Source organism: Ranitomeya variabilis, chromosome 5 (assembly GCF_051348905.1).
Source record: "Ranitomeya variabilis isolate aRanVar5 chromosome 5, aRanVar5.hap1, whole genome shotgun sequence".
Lineage (NCBI taxonomy): Eukaryota > Metazoa > Chordata > Amphibia > Anura > Dendrobatidae > Ranitomeya > Ranitomeya variabilis.
In genome coordinates, this window is record NC_135236.1 from 128,725,267 (window position 1) to 128,750,889 (window position 25,623).

Consider the following 25,623-nt stretch of genomic DNA (forward strand, 5'->3'; position numbering starts at 1 on the left):
CACCTATCCATTATTAATCCAAAAGTAATAAAGGGTTAAATAAACACACATTATGAATAAAGTATTTTAATTAAATAAATACATATGGGTTTTAACATCTTTATTGTACGCTCAATCCAACTGACGACCCTTGTCTTCTGAAAAAAAGGGAAAATAAAAAAGCAACAATATCCCATACCTGTCCGCCGTACAGTCATGTCCCATGATGTAAATCCATCTGGAGGGGTTAAATAATTTTACAACCAGGAGCCTGCTAATGCAGCTTCCCTTGCTGTAAAAGCTGGGGAATGAATGGAATGCAGGGGAATGTAGCTTCGTAGACTTGTGGTGATGCGCCCCCTGGTGGCATAAACTCATATGAACTCTAGCGTGTGAAAATATTCAGAAAAATTCCCACGTTAGAGTTCATATGAGTTTATGCCACCAGGGGGCGCATCACTGCAAATCTACGAAGCTACGTTCAACTGCATTCAATTCAATCCCGTTATTACAGCCAGGGGCGGCTGCATTAGCGGGCTACTGGTTGTAAAATTATTTAACCCCTTCAGATGGATTTACATCGTGGGACATAACTGGACGGCGGACAGGTATGCGATATTGTTGCTTTTTTATTTTCCATTTTTTGCAGAAGACAAGGGTCATCAGTTGGATTGAGCGTACAATAAAGATATTAAAACCCCATGTGTATTTATTTCATAAAAATAGTTTATTCATAATGTGTGTGTTTTTTTACCCTTTATTACTATTGGATTAATAATGGATAGGTGTCTGTCATGGTTCTCAATGGCAAGAGAACATAGTAAAGCATACAAAAAGGACTAGCTCTTGGAAGATGGGAACTCGAGCTGACTGTGAGCTAAACCTACCGCACAACTAACAGTGGCCGGGTAGCGTGCCTACGTTTTATCCCTAGACGCCCAGCGCCAGCCGGAGAACTGACTGACCCTAGCAGAGGAAAATACAGACCTGGCTTACCTCTAGAGAAATTTTCCCCAAAAGGCAGACAGTAGCCCCCACATATATTGTCGGTGATTTCAGAGGAAATTGACATACGAAGTATGAAGATAGGTTTAGCAAATTGAGGTCCGCTTACTAGATAGTAGGAAGACAGAAAAGGGAACTTCACAGTCAGCTGAAAACCCTTTCAAAACACCATCCTGAAATTACTTTAAGACTCTAATATCAACTCATGACACCAGAGTGGCAATTTCAGCTCACAAGAGCTTCCAGCCTCAGAAATAATCAATCACAGAGAACTGGAACAAAAATGCAAAACAAACTTAGGACTACAAGTCCAACTTAGCTGATAGTAGTCTAGGAGCAGGAACATGCAACAGAAAGTCTGGTAACATTGTTGGCCGGCATAGAAATGACTGAGGAGCAAGGTTAAATAGAAAACTCCCACATCCTGATGGAAACAGGTGAACAGAGGAGATGAAGCACACAAGTGCAGTACCACCAGAAACCACCGGGGGAGCCCAGAAACCAAATTCACAACAGTACCCCCCCCTCAAGGAGGGGGCACCGAACCCTCACCAGAACCACCAGGGCGATCAGGATGAGCCCTATGAAAGGCACGGACCAAATCGGAGGCATGAACATCAGAGGCTGTCACCCAAGAGTTATCCTCCTGACCGTAGCCCTTCCACTTGACCAGATACTGAAGTCTCCGTCTGGAAACACGGGAGTCCAAGATCTTCTCGACAACGTACTCCAACTCACCCTCAACCAACACCGGAGCAGGAGGCTCAACGGAAGGCACAACCGGTACCTCATACCTGCGCAACAATGACCGATGGAAGACATTATGAATAGAAAAAAATGCAGGGAGGTCCAAACGAAAGGACACAGGGTTAAGAATCTCCAATATCTTGTACGGGCCGATGAACCGAGGCTTAAACTTAGGAGAAGAAACCTTCATAGGGACAAAACGAGAAGATAACCACACCAAGTCCCCAACACAAAGACGAGGACCAACACGACGACGGCGGTTGGCAAAATGCTGAGTCTTCTCCTGGGACAACTTCAAATTGTCCACCACATGCCCCCAAATCTGATGCAACCTCTCCACCACAGCATCCACTCCAGGACAATCCGAAGACTCCACCTGACCGGAAGAGAAACGAGGATGAAACCCCGAATTACAGAAGAAAGGAGAAACCAAGGTGGCAGAACTAGCCCGATTATTGAGGGCAAACTCCGCCAAGGGCAAAAAGGCAACCCAATCATCCTGATCCGCAGACACAAAACACCTCAAATAAGTCTCCAAGGTCTGATTAGTTCGCTCGGTCTGGCCATTAGTCTGAGGGTGGAAAGCAGACGAAAAAGACAAATCAATGCCCATCCTAGCACAGAACGCTTGCCAAAATCTAGACACGAATTGGGTTCCCCTGTCAGAAACGATATTCTCCGGAATACCATGCAAGCACACCACATTTTGAAAAAACAGAGGAACCAGCTCGGATGAGGAAGGCAATTTAGGCAAGGGAACCAAATGGACCATCTTAGAGAAACGGTCACACACCACCCAGATGACAGACATCTTCTGAGAAACAGGGAGATCAGAAATAAAATCCATGGAGATGTGAGTCCAAGGCCTCTTCGGAATAGGCAAGGATAACAACAATCCACTAGCCCGAGAACAACAAGGCTTGGCCCGAGCACAAACATCACAAGACTGCACAAAACCTCGCACATCTCGCGACAGGGAAGGCCACCAGAAGGACCTAGCCACCAAATCCCTGGTACCAAAGATTCCAGGATGACCTGCTAATGCAGAAGAATGGACCTCCGAGATGACTCTACTGGTCCAATCATCAGGAACAAACAATCTACCAGGCGGGCAACGATCAGGTCTATCCGCCTGAAACTCCTGCAAGACCCGTCGCAAATCTGGGGAAACAGCAGATAATATCACTCCATCCTTAAGGATACCTGTAGGTTCAGAATTACCAGGGGAATCAGGCTCAAAACTCCTAGAAAGGGCATCCGCCTTCACATTTTTAGAACCCGGTAGGTAAGAAACCACAAAATTAAACCGAGAGAAAAATAACGACCAGTGCGCCTGTCTAGGATTCAGGCGCCTGGCGGACTCAAGATAAATCAAATTCTTGTGGTCGGTCAATACCACCACCTGATGTCTAGCCCCCTCAAGCCAATGACGCCACTCCTCAAAAGCCCACTTCATAGCCAAGAGCTCCCGATTACCAATATCATAATTTCGCTCAGCGGGCGAAAACTTACGAGAAAAGAACGCACAAGGTCTCATCACGGAGCAGTCGGAACTTTTCTGCGACAAAACCGCCCCAGCTCCGATTTCTGAAGCGTCGACCTCAACCTGAAAAGGAAGAGTAACATCAGGCTGACGCAATACAGGGGCGGAAGAAAAGCGGCGCTTAAGCTCCCGAAAGGCCTCCACAGCAGCAGGGGACCACTCAGCAACATCAGCACCCTTCTTAGTCAAATCAGTCAACGGTTTAGCGACATCAGAAAAACCAGTTATAAATCGACGATAAAAATTAGCAAAGCCCAAAAACTTCTGAAGGCTCTTAAGAGAAGAGGGTTGCGTCCAATCACAAATAGCCTGAACCTTGACAGGGTCCATCTCAATGGAAGAGGGGGAAAAAATGTACCCCAAAAACAAAATCTTTTGAACCCCAAAAACGCACTTAGAACCCTTTACACACAAGGAATTAGAGCGCAAAACCTGAAAAACCCTCCTGACCTGTTGGACATGAGAGTCCCAGTCATCCGAAAAAATCAAAATATCATCCAGATACATAATCAAAAATTTATCCAAATATTCACGGAAAATGTCATGCATAAAGGACTGAAAGACTGAAGGGGCATTTGAAAGACCAAAAGGCATTACTAAATACTCAAAATGGCCCTCAGGCGTATTAAATGCGGTTTCCACTCATCCCCCTGCTTAATTCGCACTAAATTATACGCCCCACGAAGATCAATCTTAGAGAACCACTTGGCCCCCTTTATTCGAGCAAACAAATCAGTAAGCAGTGGCAAAGGATACTGATATTTAACCGTGATTTTATTCAAAAGCCGATAATCAATACACGGCCTCAAAGAGCCATCTTTTTTAGATACAAAGAAAAAACCGGCTCCTAAGGGAGATGACGAAGGACGAATATGTCCCTTTTCCAAGGACTCCTTAATATATTCCCGCATAGCAGCATGTTCAGGCACAGATAGATTAAATAAACGACCCTTTGGAAACGTACTGCCCGGAATCAGATCTATAGTACAATCGCACTCTCTGTGCGGAGGTAGTGAACCAATTTTAGGCTCCTCAAAAACGTCACGATAATCAGATAAAAATTCCGGAATCTCAGAGGGAATAGATGATGAAATGGAAACCAAAGGTACGTCCCCATGAGTCCCCTGACATCCCCAGCTTAACACAGACATTGCTTTCCAGTCGAGGACTGGGTTATGAGATTGCAGCCATGGCAATCCAAGCACCAACACATCATGTAGATTATACAACACAAGGAAGCGAATAATCTCCTGGTGATCCGGATTAATACGCATATTTACTTGTGTCCAGTATTGTGGTTTATTACTAGCCAATGGCGTGGAGTCAATACCCTTCAGAGGTATAGGAACTTCCAGAGGCTCTAAATCAAACCCACAGCGTTTGGCAAAGGACCAATCCATAAGACTCAAAGCGGCGCCAGAGTCGACATAGGCGTCCGCGGTAATAGACGATAAAGAGCAAATCAGGGTCACAGATAGAATAAACTTAGACTGTAAAGTGCCAATTGAAACAGACTTATCAACCTTCTTAGTACGTTTAGAGCATGCTGATATAACATGAGTTGAATCACCACAATAGAAGCATAACCCATTTTTTCGCCTAAAATTCTGTCGTTCGCTTCTGGACAGAATTCTATCACATTGCATAATCTCTGGCGCCTTCTCAGTAGACACCGCCAAATGGTGCACAGGTTTGCGCTCCCGCAAACGCCGATCAATCTGAATAGCCATTGTCATGGACTCATTCAGACCTGTAGGCACAGGGAACCCCACCATAACATCCTTAATGGCATCAGAGAGACCCTCTCTGAAATTCGCCGCCAGGGCGCACTCATTCCACTGAGTAAGCACAGACCACTTACGAAATTTTTGGCAGTATATTTCAGCCTCATCTTGCCCTTGAGACAGGGCCATTAAGGCTTTTTCAGCCTGAATCTCTAAATGAGGTTCCTCATAAAGCAACCCCAAAGCCAGGAAAAACGCATCCACATTGAGCAACGCAGGATCCCCTGGTGCCAAAGCAAATGCCCAGTCCTGAGGGTCGCCCCGGAGCAAGGAAATTACAATCCTGACCTGCTGTGCAGGATCTCCAGCGGAGCGAGATCTCAGAGACAAAAATAATTTACAATTATGTTTGAAATTCTGGAAGCGAGATCTATCCCCGGAGAAAAATTCAGGTAAAGGAATTCTAGGTTCAGATATAGGAGCATGAATAACAAAATCCTGTAAACTTTGAACCTTCACAGCGAGATTATCCAAACCTGTAGCTAAACTCTGAGGATCCATATTAATCAGGTGAAATCAGAACCATTCAAGGATTAGAAGGAGAGAGAGACGAAGGCTGCAGTAAGCAGAGATGCAAGTGAATCAACTAATGAGCAAACTCAGGAAAAAAAAAAAAAAAAAATTCTCTGCAGAGTTCTTTTCTCTCCTTTCTTCTGCCAATTATTTTAACCCTTGGCCGGCCAAACTGTCATGGTTCTCAATGGCAAGAGAACATAGTAAAGCATACAAAAAGGACTAGCTCTTGGAAGATGGGAACTCGAGCTGACTGTGAGCTAAACCTACCGCACAACTAACAGTGGCCGGGTAGCGTGCCTACGTTTTATCCCTAGACGCCCAGCGCCAGCCGGAGAACTGACTGACCCTAGCAGAGGAAAATACAGACCTGGCTTACCTCTAGAGAAATTTTCCCCAAAAGGCAGACAGTAGCCCCCACATATATTGTCGGTGATTTCAGAGGAAATTGACATACGAAGTATGAAGATAGGTTTAGCAAATTGAGGTCCGCTTACTAGATAGTAGGAAGACAGAAAAGGGAACTTCACAGTCAGCTGAAAACCCTTTCAAAACACCATCCTGAAATTACTTTAAGACTCTAATATCAACTCATGACACCAGAGTGGCAATTTCAGCTCACAAGAGCTTCCAGCCTCAGAAATAATCAATCACAGAGAACTGGAACAAAAATGCAAAACAAACTTAGGACTACAAGTCCAACTTAGCTGATAGTAGTCTAGGAGCAGGAACATGCAACAGAAAGGCTTCTGGTAACATTGTTGGCCGGCATAGAAATGACTGAGGAGCAAGGTTAAATAGAAAACTACCACATCCTGATGGAAACAGGTGAACAGAGGAGATGAAGCACACAAGTGCAGTACCACCAGAAACCACCGGGGAGCCCAGAAACCAAATTCACAACAGGTGTCTTATTGACATCTCTCCATTATTAACCTGGCTTAATGTCACCTTACATTAGCAAGGTGACATTAACCCTTTATTACCCCATATCCCACCGCTACAGGAGAGTGGGAAGAGAAAGGCTAAGTGCCAGAATAGGCGCATCTTACAGATGTGCCTTTTCTGGGGTGGCTGGGGGCAGATGTTATTAGCCATGGGGGGCCAATAACCATGGTCCCTCTCTAAGCTATTAATATCTGCCCTCAGTCACTGGCTTTCCCACTCTGGCGGAGAAAATTGCGCGGGAGCACACGCCAGATTTTTCCATGATTTAACCCTTTATTTTAACACCTAGAGCTCCCAAGTTTTGCACACAGACACTTCTTACATTAGTAGTGAGGAATATGTAAAAAATAAGGGATATGAAATGGTTTACTGTATGTAAACCATGTCTCTTATCCTGTCGGTTTTGATAAGGAGATAGCAAAAGCCGGCAATTGAATTACCGGCCTTTCTGCTATCTAGCTCTGTATTAAATATAAATATATACAATATACAGTACAGACCAAAAGTTTGGACACACCTTCTCATTTAAAGATTTTTCTGTATTTTCTTGACTATGAAAATTGTACATTCACACTGAAGGCATCAAAACTATGAATTAACACATGTGGAATTTATATACTGTACTTAACAAAAAAGTGTGAAACAACTGAAAATATGTCTTATATTCTAGGTTCGTCAAAGTAGCTACCTTTTGCTTTGATGACTGCTTTGCACACTGTTGGCATTCTCTTGATGAGCTTCAAGAGGTAGTCACCGAGAATGGTCTTCCAACAATCTTGAAGGAGTTCCCAGAGATGCTTAGCACTTGTTGGCCCTTTTGCCTTCACTCTGCAGTCCAGCTCACCCCAAACCATCTTGATTGGGTTCAGGTCTGGTGACTGTGGAGGCCAAGTCATCAGGCGTAGCACCCCATCACTCTCCTTCTTGGTCAAATAGCCCTTACACAGCCTGGAGGTGTGTTTGGGGTCATTGTCCTGTTGAAAAATAAATGATGGTCTAACTACACGCAAACCGGATGGAATAGCATGCCGCTGCAAGATGCTGTGGTAGCCATGCTGGTTCAGTATGCCTTCAATTTTGAATAAATCCCCAACAGTGTAACCAGCAAAGCACCCCCACATCATCACACCTCCTCCTCCATGCTTCACGGTGGGAACCAGGCATGTAGAGTCCATCCGTTCACCTTTTCTGCGTCGCACAAAGACGCGGTGGTTGGAACCAAAGATCTCAAATTTGGACTCATCAGACCAAAGCACAGATTTCCACTGGTCTAATGTCCATTCCTTGTGTTCTTTAGCCCAAACAAGTTTCTTCTGCTTGTTGCCTGTCCTTAGCAGTGGTTTCCTAGCAGCTATTTTACCATGAAGGCCTGCTGCACAAAGTCTCCTCTTAACAGTTGTTGTAGAGATGTGTCTGCTGCTAGAACTCTGTGTGGCATTGACCTGGTCTCTAATCTGAGCCGCTGTTAACCTGCGATTTCTGAGGCTGGTGACTTGGATAAACTTATCCTCAGAAGCAGAAGTGACTCTTGGTCTTCCTTTCCTGGGGCGGTCCTCATGTCAGACAGTTTCTTGTAGTGCTTGATGGTTTTTGCAATTGCACTTGGGGACACTTTCAAAGTTTTCCCAATTTTTCGGACAGACTGACCTTCATTTCTTAAAGTAATGATGACTACTCGTTTTTTTGTTACTTAGCTGCTTTTTTCTTGCCATAATACAAATTGTAACAGTCTATTCAGTAGGACTATCAGCTGTGTATCCACTAGACTTCTGCACAACACAACTGATGGTCCCAACCCCATTTATAAGGCAAGAAATCCCACTTATTAAACCTGACAGGGCACACCTGTGAAGTGAAAACCATTACCGGTGACTACCTCTTGAAGCTCATCAAGAGAATGCCAAGAGTGTGCAAAGCAGTCATCAAAGCAAGAGGTGGCTACTTTGAAGAACCTAGAATATAAGACATATTTTCAGTTGTTTCACACTCTTTTGGAACGTATATAATTCCACATGTGTTAATTCATAGTTTTGATGCCTTCAGTGTGAATGTACAATTTTCATAGTCATGAAAATACAGAAAAATCTTTAAATGAGAAGGTGTGCCCAAACTCTTGGTCTGTACTATATATATATATATATATATATATATTCCAAATGCACAAGAATCGAGGGCACTCACCAGTCTTCAAAGTTCAGTCTTTATTAACAAATTGTTGCGATAAAATCCATGGTCAGGCTGACCGGAGCCGAAGCTCGTGTGCTCACACGAGCTTCGGCTCCGGTCAGCCTGACCATGGATTTTATCGCAACAATTTGTTAATAAAGACTGAACTTTGAAGACTGGTGAGTGCCCTCGATTCTTGTGCATTTGGAGTATTATCTATAGATGGTTTTTCTGGAGGAGCACCGGAGTCTTATTCAGCTGGGCTATAATAGCCATTGTGACAGCACCCACGCACAGGGAGATACCGGCCGCCAATTGCCTCTTTTAAGACTGTGCCGCCTGAGAAACTTTTCTTATGGTGTATATATATATATATATATATATATATATATATATATATATAAAATATAGACTGTATACATGTTTTCACAAATATTTGAGCCCATGGATCCATTCTATGTCCATTTTGCAAGCTGGTAAGAAAATCTCGCCATACGGTTGCCATACGGAGGTTTACATGCGCAAAATACGCAGCCACAGCTTGCCTACGGATGACATATGGATCACTGTTCAAGGAACATTTCTGCGTATTTGATCTGTAAAAAACGGACCGTATTTTTATACGTTGTGTGTGACTCCAGCCTTACACCCCAATACGGGGGTATGCAGGTTTTCCTTAGAAGATGGTGTTGATGAGCCAATCCCTCAAAACACAACATGATGTCCGTATTATAACTGCATTAGTTGCCTTACGTCCACCAACCTCCTGTAAAATTTTTGGCAATCGATTGTCTGCATTTGCCTTTAATTCTCAACTTACTTAAAATTATAACAGACTGCAAAAAAGGGGAAGGGTATGATCTCCAAGACAAGACATTTTAGCAGAGTCCTATGATGGTAATGGTTACAAATTGTTCATCTATACGGACACCCTTTGATCATCTGTATGTCTGAGCCATCCACAGAGAGGAGCACTCTGTGTAGTCACTCTTCATTCTGGAAAAATGGAGAACCATCCTCTAATACCTCACAATTAGAGATTATCGGATCTTTTGATATTTGAATTTGCCAACTTTGTCCATCTTCCCGCCAAAAAGTATCTCAATACTGGAAAGCTTGTAATTACTTGGAAAATAAACAAGAGGGAGAGGAGAGTGAGGGAGATAGTGAACCTCACCTCCATAAGAGCTTGCACTCTCCAGGCAAGAGAGACGGGACCTTGCTGACCATAAGAGCTTACACTCTACAGGAGAGAGAGGACCCCAAAGACCATAGGAGCTTACACTCTACAGGAGAGAGAGAGGACCCTGCTGACCATAAGAGCTTACACTCTACAGGAGAGAGAGAACCCCAAAGACCATAGGAGCTTACACTCTTCAGGAGAGAGAGAGGACCCTGCTGACCATAAGAGCTTACACTCTACAGGAGAGAGAGAGGACCACACTGACCATAAGAGCTTACACTCTACAGGAGAGAGAGGACTCCACTGACAATAATAGATTACACTATAGGAGAGAGAGAGGACACCGATGACCATAGGAGCTTACACTCTTCAGGAGAGAGAGAGGACCCTGCTGACCATAAGAGCTTATACTCTACAGGAGAGAGAGAACCCCACTGACCATAAGAGCTTACACTCTACAGGAGAGAGAGGGAGGACCACACTGACCATACGAGCTTACACTCTACAGGAGAGAGAGGGAGGACCCCGCTGACCATAAGAGCTTACACTCTATAGGAGAGAGAGAGAGAGGACCCCGCTGACCATAAGAGCTTACACTCTACAGGAGAGAGAGAGGACCCCACTGACCATAAGAGCTTACACTCTACAGGAGAGAGAGAGGACCCTGCTGACCGTAAGAGCTTACACTCTATAGGAGAGAGAGGACCCCACTGACTAAAAGAGCTTACACTCTACAGGAGAGATAGAGGACCCCACTGACCATAAGAGCTTATACTCTACAGGAGAGAGAGAGGACCCCACTGACCATAAGAGCTTACACTCTACAGGAGATTAAGAGAGAGGACCCCGCTGATTAAAAGAGCTTACACGCTACTATACAGAAGAGAGCGAGAGAGGACCGCGACTTAGGAATGTGTTTTTATAAAGTCCCATATTTAATAAAAGCCTCATCTTCAGACATGTGGAAGCTTAAAAAAAAAAAACAATGGAGCGGGAACCACCTGTTTATTAATGGAGTGCTAACCAAAATACTGTACATGTAAGACAAATGCAATTCAAATAACGAGGAAAGACACATACAACAGATCTTTTGCACTTCCTAAATTTGAACAATATAAATGCTAATTTAGTAACAAACCCAAAAGCTTAGACAAGACAAATAAAAACATTTTAAATTGCACGTATTTCACCAAAACCTGTTTCCTATGGCAAAAATTTGCACTGGGATGCAACCCATATAATCAGTAGAGCCGTGTAAATGTGGTGGATATCAGATACAGTGATACCATGTAGTATTCAGTAAAGAGTAAAGATGCAATGCACGTGCACAGAAAATAAAGAATGCAGTGTCAAAAAACATATATAAAAACAAAGGAAGCTATAACTATACGCAATAAAGTGCTATGTGCATAGTCACCCAGGTAAATTGGCTCATAGAAAAAGCATCATATGGGAAATAGGACCCCATATGTATCGATTCGCCACAGAAGCAGCTTCCTCAGGGGTCTAATCTGTTTCTGTTCCACAGTGAATGTGAAAACATTGGCATCTGATTTCTGGGTGTTCAAGGGGTTGTAAGTTTTTTTGCCAGTCCCGTTAACTTGGCTGTGACTCTGAATGCTTCCCAATTATACCAAGCTTTCATTAGTTTAAAGCATATGTAGGAAAATGATCCATAGGGTCCTCCTCCAGATGCTCCCAAAGACTTCTAGCTGCAGAACATAAGAGTTTGAAAAGATTTATACTGTACCTCCAACAATAAAAAATGTATATGTGACAATAAAAATAATTATGATTGTACTAGATGGCAGCCCGATTCTAAAGAATCGGGAGTCTAGAATCCATATATACTTTATTTATTCAAATGTAAGAATAATACAATTAATAAATAATAGTAAGAAAGAACAAAAAATGGCTGCACTCACCAGCTCTTGACAATTCTTGTTATTTAAGGTACAGTTACACAGGATCCATGAACATGCTTATGAGGGGAGTGATGAAAGACATCAGACAACAACTTTGCGTGTTGTGGCAAATGCCACAACAACGGTTCTTTGCTTAAGAACAATAATGTAAATAATAAATAATATGTATCAATAACTATGTATATTGGTATGTTCTATGACATTTTAAAATATTTCATTATTATGTGGAAAAGCTCTTAGTACCCATACTGGCGCATACTTGTGTGCCCATCAGGTATTTTCACAGTAAAATTTTCACAGGTGGGGCCCCTCGTCCTCCGATTTGGTGGGCGGGGACCCTCGGCCTCCGATTTGGTGGGCGGGGACCCTCAGCCTCCAATTTGGTGGGCGGGGACCCTCGGCCTCCGATTTGGTGGGCGGGGACCCTCGGCCTCCGATTTGGTGGGTGGGGACCCTCGGCCTCCGATTTGGTGGGCGGGGCCCCTCGGCCTCCGATGTGGTGGGCGGGGCCCCTCGGCCTCCGCTTTGGTGGGCGGGGCCGGGCCCCTCGGCCTCCGCTTTGGTGGGCGGGGCCGCTCGGCCTTCGATTTGGTGGGCGGGGCTCCTCGGCCTCCGATTTGGTTGGCGGGGCCCCTCGGCCTCCGATTTGGTTGGCGGGGCCCCTCGGCCTCCGATTTGGTGGGCGGGGACTCTCGGCCTCCGATTTGGTGGGCGGGGTCCCTCTGCCTCCGATTTGGTTGGCGGGGCCCCTCGGCCTCCGATTTGGTTGGCGGGGCCCCTCGGCCTCCGATTTGGTTGGCGGGGCCCCTTATCCTCCGATTTGGTGGGCGGGGACTCTCGGCCTCCGATTTGGTGGGCGGGGACCCTCGGCCTCCGATTTGGTGGGCGGGGCCCCTCGGCCTCCGATTTGGTTGGCGGGGCCCCTCGGCCTCCGATTTGGTGGGCGGGGCCCCTCGGCCTCCGATTTGGTGGGCGGGGCCCCTCGGCCTCCGATTTGGTGGGCGGGGACCCTCGGCCTCCGATTTTGTGGGCGGGGACCCTCGGCCTCCGATTTGGTGGGCGGGGCCCCTCGGCCTCCGATGTGGTGGTCGGGGCCCCTCGGCCTCCGCTTTGGTGGGCGGGGCCAGGCCCCTCGGCCTCCGCTTTGGTGGGCGGGGCCGCTCGGTCTTCGATTTGTTGGGCGGGGCTCCTCGGCCTCCGATTTGGTTGGCGGGGCCCCTCGGCCTCCGATTTGGTTGGCGGGGCCCCTCGGCCTCCGATTTGGTTGGCGGGGCTCCTTATCCTCCGATTTGGTGGGCGGGGACTCTCGGCCTCCGATTTGGTGGGCGGGGACCCTCGGCCTCCGATTTGGTGGGCGGGGCCCCTCGGCCTCTGATTTGGTTGGCGGGGCCCCTCGGCCTCTGATTTGGTGGGCGGGGCCCCTCGGCCTCCGATTTGGTGGGCGGGGCCCCTCGGCCTCCGATTTGGTGGGCGGGGCCCCTCGGCCTCCGATTTGGTGGGCGGGGCCCCTCGGCCTCCGATTTGGTGGGCGGGGACCCTCGGCCTCTGATTTGGTGGGCGGGTACCCTCGGCCTCCGATTTGGTGGGCGGGGACCCTCGGCCTCCGATTTGGTGGGCGGGGACCCTCGGCCTCCAATTTGGTGGGCGGGGCCCCTCGGCCTCCGATGTGGTGGGCGGGGCCAGGCCCCTCGGCCTCCGCTTTGGTGGGCGGGGCCGCTTGGCCTTCGATTTGGTGGGCGGGGCTCCTCGGCCTCCGATTTGGTTGGCGAGGCCCCTCGGCCTCCGATTTGGTTGGCGGGGCCCCTCGGCCTCCGATTTGGTGGGCGGGGACTCTCGGCCTCCGATTTGGTGGGCGGGGACCCTCGGCCTCCGATTTGGTGGGCGGGGACCCTCGGCCTCCGATTTGGTGGGCGGGGACCCTCGGCCTCCGATTTGGTGGGCAGGGACCATCGGCCTCCGCTTTGGTGGGCGGGGCCGCTCGGCCTTCGATTTGGTGGGCGGGGACCCTCGGCCTCCGATTTGGTGGGCGGGGACCCTCGGCTTCTGATTTGGTGGGCGGGGCCCCTCGGCCTCCGATGTGGTGGGCGGGGCCCCTCGGCCTCCGCTTTGGTGGGTGGGGCCAGGCCCCTCGGCCTCCGCTTTGGTGGGCGGGGCCGCTCGGCCTTCGATTTGGTGGGCGGGGCTCCTCGGCCTCCGATTTGGTTGGCGAAGCCCCTCGGCCTCTGATTTGGTGGGCGGGGACCCTCGGCCTCCGATTTGGTGGGCGGGGACCCTCGGCCTCCGATTTGGTAGGCGGGGCCCCTCGGCCTCCGATTTGGTGGGCGGGGACCCTCGGCCTCCGATTTGGTGGGCGGGGACCCTCAGCCTCCGATTTGGTGGGCGGGGACCCTCGGCCTCCGATTTGGTGGGCGGGGACCCTCGGCTTCCGATTTGGTGGGCGGGGCCCCTCGGCCTCCGATGTGGTGGGCGGGGCCCCTTGGCCTCCGCTTTGGTGGGTGGGGCCAGGCCCCTCGGCCTCCGCTTTGGTGGGCGGGGCCGCTCGGCCTTCGATTTGGTGGGCGGGGCTCCTCGGCCTCCGATTTGGTTGGCGAAGCCCCTCGGCCTCTGATTTGGTGGGCGGGGCCCCTCGGCCTCCGATTTGGTGTGTGCTCTGCCTGGGGCCACTGTGCTCTGCCTGGGGCCCCATATGCTGCCTGGGGCCCCTGTGCTCTGCCTGGGGCCCCATATGCTGCCTGGGGCCCCTGTGCTCTGCCTGGGGCCACTGTGCTCTGCCTGGGGCCCCATGTTCTGCCTGGGGCCACTGTGCTCTGCCTGGGGCCCCATAAGCTGCCTGGGGCCCCTGTGCTCTGCCTGGGACCACTGTGCTCTGCCTGGGGCCCCATATGCTGCCTGGGGCCCCTGTGCTCTGCCTGGGGCCACTGTGCTCTGCCTGGGGCCCCATATGCTGCCTGGGGCCCCTGTGCTCTGCCTGGGGCCCCATATGCTGCCTGGGGCCCCTGTGCTCTGCCTGGGGCCCCATATGCTGCCTGGGGCCCCTGTGCTCTGCCTGGGGCCCCTGTGCTCTGCCTGGGGCCCCATGTTCTGCCTGGGGCCCCTGTGCTCTGCCTGGGGCCACTGTGCTCTGCCTGGGGCCCCATATGCTGCCTGGGGCCCCTGTGCTCTGCCTGGGGCCCCATATGCTGCCTGGGGCCCCTGTGCTCTGCCTGGGGCCCCTGTGCTCTGCCTGGGGCCCCATATGCTGCCTGGGGCCCCTATGCTCTGCCTGGGGCCCCTGTGCTCTGCCTGGGGCCCCATGTTCTGCCTGGGGCCCCTGTGCTCTGCCTGGGGCCACTGTGCTCTGCCTGGGGCCCCATATGCTGCCTGGGGCCCCTGTGCTCTGCCTGGGGCCCCATATGCTGCCTGGGGCCCCTGTGCTCTGCCTGGGGCCACTGTGCTCTGCCTGGGGCCCCATAGGCTGCCTGGGGCCCCTGTGCTCTGCCTGGGACCACTGTGCTCTGCCTGGGGCCCCATATGCTGCCTGGGGCCCCTGTGCTCTGCCTGGGGCCACTGTGCTCTGCCTGGGGCCCCATATGCTGCCTGGGGCCCCTGTGCTCTGCCTGGGGCCCCTGTGCTCTGCCTGGGGCCCCATATGCTGCCTGGGGCCCCGTGCTCTGCCTGGGGCCCTTGTGCTCTGCCTGGGGCCCCATGTTCTGCCTGGGGCCCCTGTGCTCTGCCTGGGGCCACTGTGCTCTGCCTGGGGCCCCATATGCTGCCTGGGGCCCCTGTGCTCTTCCTGGGGCCACTGTGCTCTGCCTGGGGCCCCATAGGCTGCCTGGGGCCCCTGTGCTCTGCCTGGGACCACTGTGCTCTGCCTGGGGCCCCATATGCTGCCTGGGGCCCCTGTGCTCTGCCTGGGGCCACTGTGCTCTGCCTGGGGCCCCATATGCTGCCTGGGGCCCCTGTGCTCTGCCTGGGTGTAGGACACTGGTGACATCACTTATCTCCGGACATTAGCTCCGGACATTAGCTCCGGACATTAGCTCCGGACATTATCTCCGGACATTAGCTCCAGACAAAGCCACGGAAGTTGGCACAAATTGCAGGAAGTAGTATTCTAGGCAATTATATATTAGATTAATTTCCATTACGAAGCTGCAAACTTAATTCTCCATGCACTGAGCACTGCAGCCCCCTGTGCATGCATTAGTAGCTGTAAGAAATATGGAAGTTTAGATTTGGATGGATGGATAGTCAGAAACCTTTTGTTGATGCTTTCCTACCTGTTGCACAAAAGATTTGCATTCTAAAACCTTATTCTCTCTAATTCCAGATTTTGGGGGACAGTGGGAAACCTTTATTACATAGGTGCTGGTTCCTACATACAAGATTTGCCTCCAACAAATTTGATGGGTTTCTAAAGGTGCGGCTTCAATCTGTGGCTGGCAGTAACTCTGAAACTTTGCCAACCCGCAATGGGCCAATAGTGCATGATTGTGAAACAGAATTGCAATATCTACAAAAGAGAAATGTGACAAGCACTCTTAAATCCATGCGTTACCTGGCTTAAAGGGAATCTGTCACCCCATTTTTCGCCTATAAGCTAAGGCCACCGGCATCAGGGGCTTATCTACAGCATTCTATAATGCTGTAGATAAGCCCCCGATGTATCCTGAAAGATAAGAAAAGTTAGATTATACTCACCAAGAGGCAGGTCCGGTCCGATAGGCGTCGCGGTCCGGGTCCATGCGAAGACGTCCTCTTCTTTGCTTCCTGTAGCGGCTCCTGCGCAGGCGTACTTTATCTGCCCTGTTGAGGGTAGAGAAAAGTACTGCAGTGTGCAGGCGCTGGGAAAGGTCAGAGAGGCCCGGCACCTGTGCACTGCAGTACTTTGCCCTCAACAGGGCAGATAGAGTACGCCTGCGCAGGAGCCGCTACAGGAAGCAAAGAAGAGGAAGTCATCGCATGAAGATAGGAGGCCCCGGACCGCAACATCCATCGGACAGGACCGCACCGGGACCACCCCTGGGTGAGTATAATCTAACTTGCTTTTCTTATCTTTCAGGTTACATCGGGGGCTTATATACAGTATTCCAGAATGCTGTAGATAAGCCCCTGTTGGCGGTGGCCTTAGCTTATAGGCGAATTTTGGGGTGACAGATTCCCTTTAAGAACAGATGGATTATTTGCAGTGTAATTTTTTTGTTTTTCTACTGATGTAGCTGTATGTTAACTTGTTTTTGAGACAATTTTACCATCATTGTATGCTTTAAATATTCTGCGATACCAAATGTATTATTTTTTGCTTCACTTTTTGTGTTGCCATACTCTGATTCATAACTATTGGGTGGAGCTGGGTGAGGGCTTGATTTTTGTTTTATTTTTTATTCGTACCATTTTGAGATGTACAGTGTTTGACTTGTTTATCACTTTTTCTTCTTTTTTTTGAAGCATGGTGACTATGTAAAAGTAATACTGGCATTCTTAAAAAAGAAAATCAGTTAAAAAAATTGTGATAATTTTAAAATATATATCAATATGCATATTGTGATACCAATTATTTCTTTTTTTTTCAGTTTTTTACATAATAAAGCTTCTATATATGGGAAAAGTGTTTGGTTTTTTTTGTTGTTTTTTTAAATGGTTCTTGAAACGTATATTTACTTTCAATTTCAGTGTCTGTTAGGGGTCGAGTTCCCGCCTCTGCACAGGGGGAATCTCGAGCCATCCCCGCTGAGGTCTCCCATTCTTCTCCAGCCTCAGTGGAGACGTCGGTCCCAGAGTCTGGCTCAGCCTGATACGGTGTGGATGATTACTGCTGCCTTTCCAGGTTCAGCCATTGTAACCAGTACTGGTCAGCGGTGAGCAGACGTCTCTGGGACAAAGTCCTGCTTTTCCCCTTCTGAGCAGGCCCAGGGTAAGACCTCTCATTGGAGGTCGGGGGTCACATGCTCAGGTACTGCAGCAGCTCCCATTGGTCCTCTAGGAAGGTCTTGAAGTTGCTCAGGTACTGCAGCAGCTCCCATTGGTCCTCTAGGAAGGTCCTGAAGTTGCTGCAGCTATAAAAGGTTCACATGGCGGCACGGCCATGCGCTAGTATCAGCTAAGTTGTGTGTTCTGCGCCATTGTGGTCATATGTATGTGGTTTCAGGGTTCGGCTGAAATAAGCCCCTAGAATACCGGCACCTCCGGTGAGGAGTTTTGTGTGAGTGGATTCAGGGCCCGGCTGAAATAAGCCCCTAGAATACAGGCACCTCCGGTGAGGAGTTTTGCGTGTGCTATTCTGACTGCATGACCACTGTTCGCTCTATTTGGTAGCTGTGTTCCTCTGTGAGGTTAACAGGGCTCAGCATTCTCTTGTCTTTTGTGACTCTGTGAAGTAACAGAGTTCACTTATCCCGCCATATAGTACCATCAGTTACTAGCAGCGGGTTTTACTCCTGCACGGTGGACCCCGGGTTGTGAATTCACCGATTACTCTATAAATATATATTTGGTGCGTTCCGCCAAACCCTTGGGCCATGTGCACACGCTGCGGATTCCATTGCGGAATTTTCCGCAGCGGTTTTGATAAATCCGCAGTGCAAAACCGCTGCTGTTTTTCCTGCGGATTTATCGCGGTTTTTATTGCAGATTCCGCTGCGGGTTTTCACCTGCAGTTTTCTATTGGAGCAGGTGTAAACCCGCAGCGGAATCCGCACAAAGAATTGACATGCTGTGGAATGTAAACTGCTGCATTTCCGCCCAGTTTTTTCCGCAGCATGTGCACTGCGGATTTCGTTTCCCATTGGTTTACATTATACTCTAAACGCATGGGAAACTGCTGCGGACCCACAGCTGCGGAAACGCTGCGGTTCGGCAGCAAAATCCGCAGCGTGTGCACATACCCTAACAGTGTCACTCACGGGTTTGAGCTTCTATTTTGAAGATAAACCCCTAATTGGACTTTCTTTTATCAAGTTCTCTGCATCCAGTCCCTGCACCAAAAAATAAATATTTCAGAGCCTATTGTTAGGCCATTACTCTGTGATCATTCTGAGTAATTTGTGAATAAATTGACTTGCCTATGTTTCACTCATCGCTGGCATATCATCACCATAGCTCTCAACCCTTTCAGATCCAGCTGTTCCAATTCATGGGAGCTGCCCCAGTACATCAGGGCTACATCCTAAGGCCGGCGTGACACTAGCGAGTTTTACGGACGTATGAGCGCATAAACTACGTCCGTAAAATACGCATTACACACGGCCCAATGATTCTCTATGGCCCAGCTCCTTTCTGCCGTATATTACGCATCCGTAATATATGGTCTTGTACGGCCGTAGAAAATCGCAGCATGCTGCGTTTGTCACCGTATTGCGCAAAAAAATCGCCAATGAAAGTCTATGGGGGCAAGAAAAATACGGATTCCACACGGACCAGCAGTGTGACTTGCGAGAAATACGCACCGCTGTTAGTGAAAAGCCGGTAATTCAATTGCCGGCTTTTCATTTCTCCTTCACAAACCCGACAGGATATGAGACATGGTTTACATACAGTAAACCATCTCATATCCCTTTTTTTTTTGCATATTTCGCAAAATTTGGGCGATGTAGCTTGTAAAATAAAGGGTTAAATGGCGGAAAAAATTGGCGTGGGCTCCCGCGCAATTTTCTCCGCCAGAGTGGTAAAGCCAGTGACTGAGGGCAGATATTAATAGCCTAGAGAGGGTCCATGGTTATTGGCCCCCCTGGCTACAAACATCTGCCCCCAGCCACCCCAGAAAAGGCACATCTGGAAGATGCGCCTATTCTGGCACTTGGTCACTCTCTTCCCACTCCCATGTAGCGGTGGGATTGGAAAATTCCCACGCTCGAGTTCATATGAGGACATCCAGCAGAGGGCGCCTCACCACAACTCAAGGTAACTACAGATCACCCAGCTTTCCTTTCAGTACCCGGGGGTTTACAGGCACGAGCGAGTGCATTAGCACAGCTCCTGGCTGTAAAATGATTTAACCCCTTCAGATGGATTTACATCGTGGGACATAACGAAGGAAGGTTTGGAATATTGTTGTTTGTTTTTTTAACTTTGTTTCAGGACGATGGTCTTCAGATGGATTAAGAGCCTAATAAAATATTACAACAACATGTGTCTTTATTTCATTAAAATACTTTGTAATCATGTGTGTGTGTTTTATTAACCATTTCGTACTATTGGATTAATAATGGATAGGTGACATAATTGACGCCTCTCCATTATTAACCTGGCTTAATGTCACCTTACAATAGCAAGGTGACATTAACCCTTCATTACCCCATATCCCACCGCTACAGGGGAATGGGAAGAGAGTGGCCAAGTGCCAGAATAGGCGCATCTTTCAGATGTGCCTTTTCTGGGGTGGCTGGGGGCAGATGTTTCTAGCCACGGGGGGGCCAATAACCATGGACCCTCTCCTGGCTATTAATATCTGCCGTCAGTCACTGGCTTTACCGCTCTGGCGGAGAAAATTGCGCAGGAGCCCACGCCAATTTTTTCCACCATTTAACCCTTTATTTTACAAGCTACAGCGCCCAAATTTTGCACTTACACACTACTAACATTAGTAGTGTGGAATATGCAAAAAAAAAGGGGATATGAGATGGTTTACTGTATGTAAACCATGTCTCATATCATGTCTGGTTTGGGAAGGAGAAATGAAAAGCCGGCAATTGAATTACCGGCTTTTCACATATATCGCGCTGAATTAAATATAAATACAGAATATATACATATGTGTCTCAGTGACATATATATATATATATATATATACTGTATATGTTTTAACGAACATTTGAGCACATAAATCCATTAGATGTCGGTTTTGCAAGCCTGCGAGAAAATATCGCAGTACGGATGCCATACGGATTACATACGGAGGATGCCATGCGCAAAATACGCTGACACACCCTGCCTACGGATGACATGCGGATCACTATTTTGGGGACTTTTCTGCGTATTACGGCCATATTACGGCCGTAAAAAACGGACCGTATTGTCTTACGCTGAGTGTGACGCCGACCTAACTGTCACTCAACTCAGTTTCTGCAATGTCTCATTTCCTGTTGTGCAGGCGTCACTACATGTGTTTCTTAGTTATTTGCTCACGAATGGGGATCGGCGTCTCTCTGTTATGTATTTAATTATTTTACTCATAGAGCTCTAATCTTGAAATGTGGTCTTCCCAAAGATAAGAACTCCCAACCTTTAGCATTGGAAGAAGTAGCAATGAGCCTCAGGCTACACTTCCAAGTATAGGAGAACTTTCTATGAATGTGCATTGTATTCTTCTTCATTATAGGCAGATTGTACTGGTACATAGAACTACAGTTCTATACACCAGTGCATTTTTATACACTTGTATTCTAGAGGGAAAATAAAAGATTTTTTTTCTTCTTGGAAAACTACTAAAGATAATGAAAAACAATTACAATATTTTTAATGGACTATTTTTAATGGACTTTTATAAAAATAAAAATAAATGTAACAAATCAGCAAATAACACAGACATATTTTGCTTAGACAGTTAGGCCATGTTCACATATAGTGTAAATAGTGTTATGTTTTTCTGCTGCATTTTTTTTTAGCAGAAATTCTGCTGCGTTTAACTGTCAAAGCAAAGTGGATATGATTTCATGAAAATTGTGCCCCCTGCACATCTTTTTTTTCTCTCTATGGTTCTACGAGTAGCTGGAATGAAAATGCATATTAAGAGAATGTAAAGAGCATGTAAAAAAAAAAGTTTTTTATTTACAGAATGAAAGGTTTTCTGTATTATAAAGAGAGATTAAAAATGCTGCTTCAAATCTGCAGCAAAAATGCATCAAATACGGGGAAAAAGCATAAAAGCCTAGAAAATGCACTAATCAGAGAAGACTGTTTTGTGTAGTTTGGCGTGGACACCTGCAAATACAGGCAGATACAGCGGCAGAAAAAAACGCAGCATTTTACGTTATGTGTGAATATGGTAGCAAAATGGCACTTAAAAATGAGAAAGTTCTGTCTGCGCAAAAAAATGAATGAATAAGCAAAAAATAAATCCATAGCACCTAACTGTCCCAAATACAGTACAGTGTCTTTGCCCTGCTGTCCTGGTCGGTGTGCTGAATGTCCCTCAGTGCCACCTCAGGCATCTTTTCCTGCCGGAGTAGAAATAAATGGCAAATGGATGTGACTATGGGGTGTGGTGAGGGGTGTGACCAGAAATTTGAAATAATTTATCCCTCTTTGTCTTCTGTAAAAGTAGGAGGTATGTCATTACACTTGTGCAGTTGTGATGAAAAATTGATGATGATAATTGGCTCAATTTAATGTTTGTGAACTTTATTTCTTGATATATCTTTTTTCTTTATACAGCCCCTTAACCCCTTCATTTTCGTTTTTGCGGGTTTTTTTGCTCCCCTGCTTTTTTATAACTTTTTATTTTTCTGTCAATATGGCCATGTGAGGGCTTGTTTTTGGCGGGATGAGTTGGACTTTTGAACAACGGCATTGGTTTTTCCATATCTTGTACTGGAAAACAGGAAAAAAAAATTCCAAGTGCGATGAAATTACAAAAAAGTGCAATTCCACAACTGTTTTTTTTTTTATTTTGTTCACCATGTTCACCAAATGCTAAAACTGACCTGCCATTATGATTCTCCAGGTGATTATGAGTTCGTAGATACCAAACATGTCTAGGTTCTTTTTTATTTAAGCTGTGAAAAAGAAATCCAAAGTTTGTTAAAAAAAAAAAAAATTGCATCATTTTCCGAGACCCGTAGCGTCTCCATTTTTTGTGATCTTGGCATGGTGAGGGCTTATTTTTGGTGCGCCAAGCTGACGTTTTTAATTATAGTATTTTGGCATAGATACAATCTTTTGATCATTGCCCATTATTGCATTTTAATGCAATGTTGCGGCAACCAAAAAAATTTAATTGACTTTTTTTTTCACTACGCCGTTTACCGATCAGGTTAATTCTTTTTATATATTGATAGATCAGGTGATTCTGAATACGGCGATACCAAATATGTGTTGCTGTTTTTTTTTTTATTTTGAATGGGGAAAAATTGGGGTGATTTTAACTTTTATATTTTTAAAAACATTTTTTGACTTTTCACTTGCTTCAATAGTCTCCATGGGAGATTAGAAGCTGTGATCTTCTGATTGCCTCTGCTGCACACAGACGCTGGGTGACGCTCATAGCAGTCGGACATTGACAACAACAGGGGTCTGCTGCAGACCCCGGATTGTCATGCTAACCCATAGGCGACTTGTGGTCATGTGACACGGGCGCCGATGGGCGGGATTAGTGACGCTCTTCCGGTGCAATCACATTAAATGCTGTTGTCAGAGATAGACAGCAGCATTTAACAGATTAACAGCCGCGAGTGGATCGCAATACAAGCAGCCCCGTGGACTCGAACATATTTTTTAGAGCACGTCGAAGACACTTGGTTAGCACTGAGGCATGCTCGGAGAACACCTTATCCAATCACATTCGCTCAACACTATTTACTAACTCTTTAAAAAATGACAAATGAGTTGTTGTGATATGTGAATATTTAAAACTCCGGTTTTATTCTTGGTTCTAAATGTGAGAAAAATATATATATTAGGATTAGGAATAAAGGTAAAAATAAAATGTGCCGTGGAGTGCTATTCAGGGTTATCTAGACCAAGACATTTCCTGTATCTCTTTGTCAGTTTCTGATGTAACTGGTATTATTATAGAGATGACAGCAGAGTACGGCGTGATCCTAAAGGTGTGATCCACAGATACTTCCACAAATAGACTCAGCCCGACGAGAGCAGACACTTTCTGACTCACATATTTAGCTGTGATAGGGCTTGTCCACATTATGACCCACTTGTACTGAACCTTATCATCTCCACCTGCATAAAGCTTATATTGACTGTTATTTTATATGGTTTATGTGGTTTTTAGAATCTGTTTCATTGCTATCATTGCAGAGTTGATTACAGTGAAGCCATGATGAGTATGAGGACTTTTTCTTGACCAACGTGTCTGAAAGAAGTGGTTGAGTTAATGGTGCCAAACACCTATAGTAAGTAATTCACAGAATCAGACATAACTGAAGGATATGAAAAAGATTTATAAGTTGGTATTATCCGAGAGCGATACTGAACTTAAAAGGGTTGTCTGATTTACAAAATAATTTTCTTCTCTTTGTGGACCCTCATCCATTCATTGTGCTGAAGTGATTACCAAGAGGAGCTCTCACTCTGGAGGTCTGCCACGTTCTGTGCATTTCATTGAGTCTACTGATTTCAATGGGCCAAGTGTAATGCCTTATTTTTCCTGCGGAGGCAGTGCAGGGAAATTAAACATAAACTGAATGTTTTACAGTAGATTATAAATGATTTCTGAGGATCCATGCAACAAAATAAACTTATAATCTATTCTAAGTCAAAGGGATTGTCCTAAGAGGTATCTGTTACATCCTCTGAATTCTGGTCTATTCAGAACTTAGTATATATTGACTGGTTGCACAAAACATGACAAAACTATTTGGGAAATGTAAGGATTTTCATTTTTTATTTTGTTACATAGATCAGAAACGACAGATCTAATGTGAAGCTTTGAGGTTTGCTGCTGACGGAAATTGAAAGACCTATTTAACTTACAGGTACAGAGACTATAGGCAATGCTCCATGCAGAATGTGTGCAATTACTGTAGCTCTTCACTAAAAAGAAGAAGAGCTTCTGTCCTTCACTCTTGTAATTAAAATCTTTAGTCAGACATTGACTTACAGGCCAGTCATGTACCGTAAATGACATTTCTGTAGGGCTAAATTTGCATAAGAGGCAGAAGAAAAGGAGCATTGTTCATCAGGACTGTATACCGGCTGATTGTAGTGACTCTCTTTCCTGACCTTGCTTTCTGCAATATTCACAGGATATACGTATATCTGAATCTGCGAATGCTGTTAATGTAGCACACATAGGGATCAGTTTAAGTGGCACAAGTTATCACATTAAGGAGGCTCGTTTCTCTCAGTATGTGCGTGGCCATTACCTGATCACGTGCTATTATCATTCTATTCTGAAGTGGAAACCAGCTTCCTACACTGACTACCTGGTGATATTAGATCAGCACATTGTTGTTAATAATTTTATAAAGTATCAGCACACTCCGCAGCTTTGTACAATATGGTATAGTGTATAGTACATACAGTTACAATCTGATGTAATGGTACAAGGAGTGAGGGCCTTGATCGTAAAATGGCCGATGGGTGATATGACTGGCACAAGGGCATTTGTTTCATGTCTCCACCAACCAACATCAACAAATGAGATTAAAGGGACCCTGTCAGCTGATTCATGCTGCCCAAACCACAGCACATTCTTCTCTGACACAAGTAGAGTTAGAAGATCTGGCCAGGGGCCATAGCCGGAGTCCAGGCAAGTCCGGCGCTTCTCCAGGTGATGGACAGGCCTATGTACACTTGAGTTATAGAAGCTCTCCTATGAAGATTTTTTTAAATAAATGTGTGTATATGTGCATGTAGTGTAGTGTGAGTGTAGTAATATAATCACCTACCACTGCCTACTCTGGTATACAGTGCCGTTCTGCTCCTCTTCTCAGTGACATCACCCCTCTGCAGACTTTCTGGGTCAGACATCGCTTTGCGTGGCTTTTACAATGTAAATCTATGAAAAGTCCGAACAAGGCTCCATAGACTTACATTGTAAAATGGACTTCTAGGTCACACAGAGCATAGCGTGACCTGGAGAGTCTGACGTGCGTTGATGTGACTGAGAAGAAGAGCAGAACGGCGCTGCAGACCAGAGAGCGGCAGTATGTGAGTATATTAACACATACTATTATA

At 46.7% G+C, this 25,623-nt stretch overlaps 1 protein-coding gene across 15 annotated transcripts in view; it reads left to right on the forward strand.

The window, feature by feature from the left end:
- The window catches only part of MEGF11 (multiple EGF like domains 11), a 598,735-nt gene that overhangs the window by 44,636 nt on the left and 528,476 nt on the right, over positions 1-25,623 (forward strand). For 7 of the 15 annotated variants that reach the window (XM_077263273.1, XM_077263271.1, XM_077263283.1 and 4 more), the window contains exon 1: positions 23,742-23,837. The exons of the other annotated variants lie outside the window; for them this stretch is intronic. In XM_077263273.1, the coding sequence (XP_077119388.1) occupies positions 23,819-23,837 (19 nt within the window). In that variant the 5' untranslated portion in view covers positions 23,742-23,818. Of the gene's footprint in view, positions 1-23,741; positions 23,838-25,623 lie in introns of those variants that run through there. 15 annotated transcript variants of the gene reach the window in all.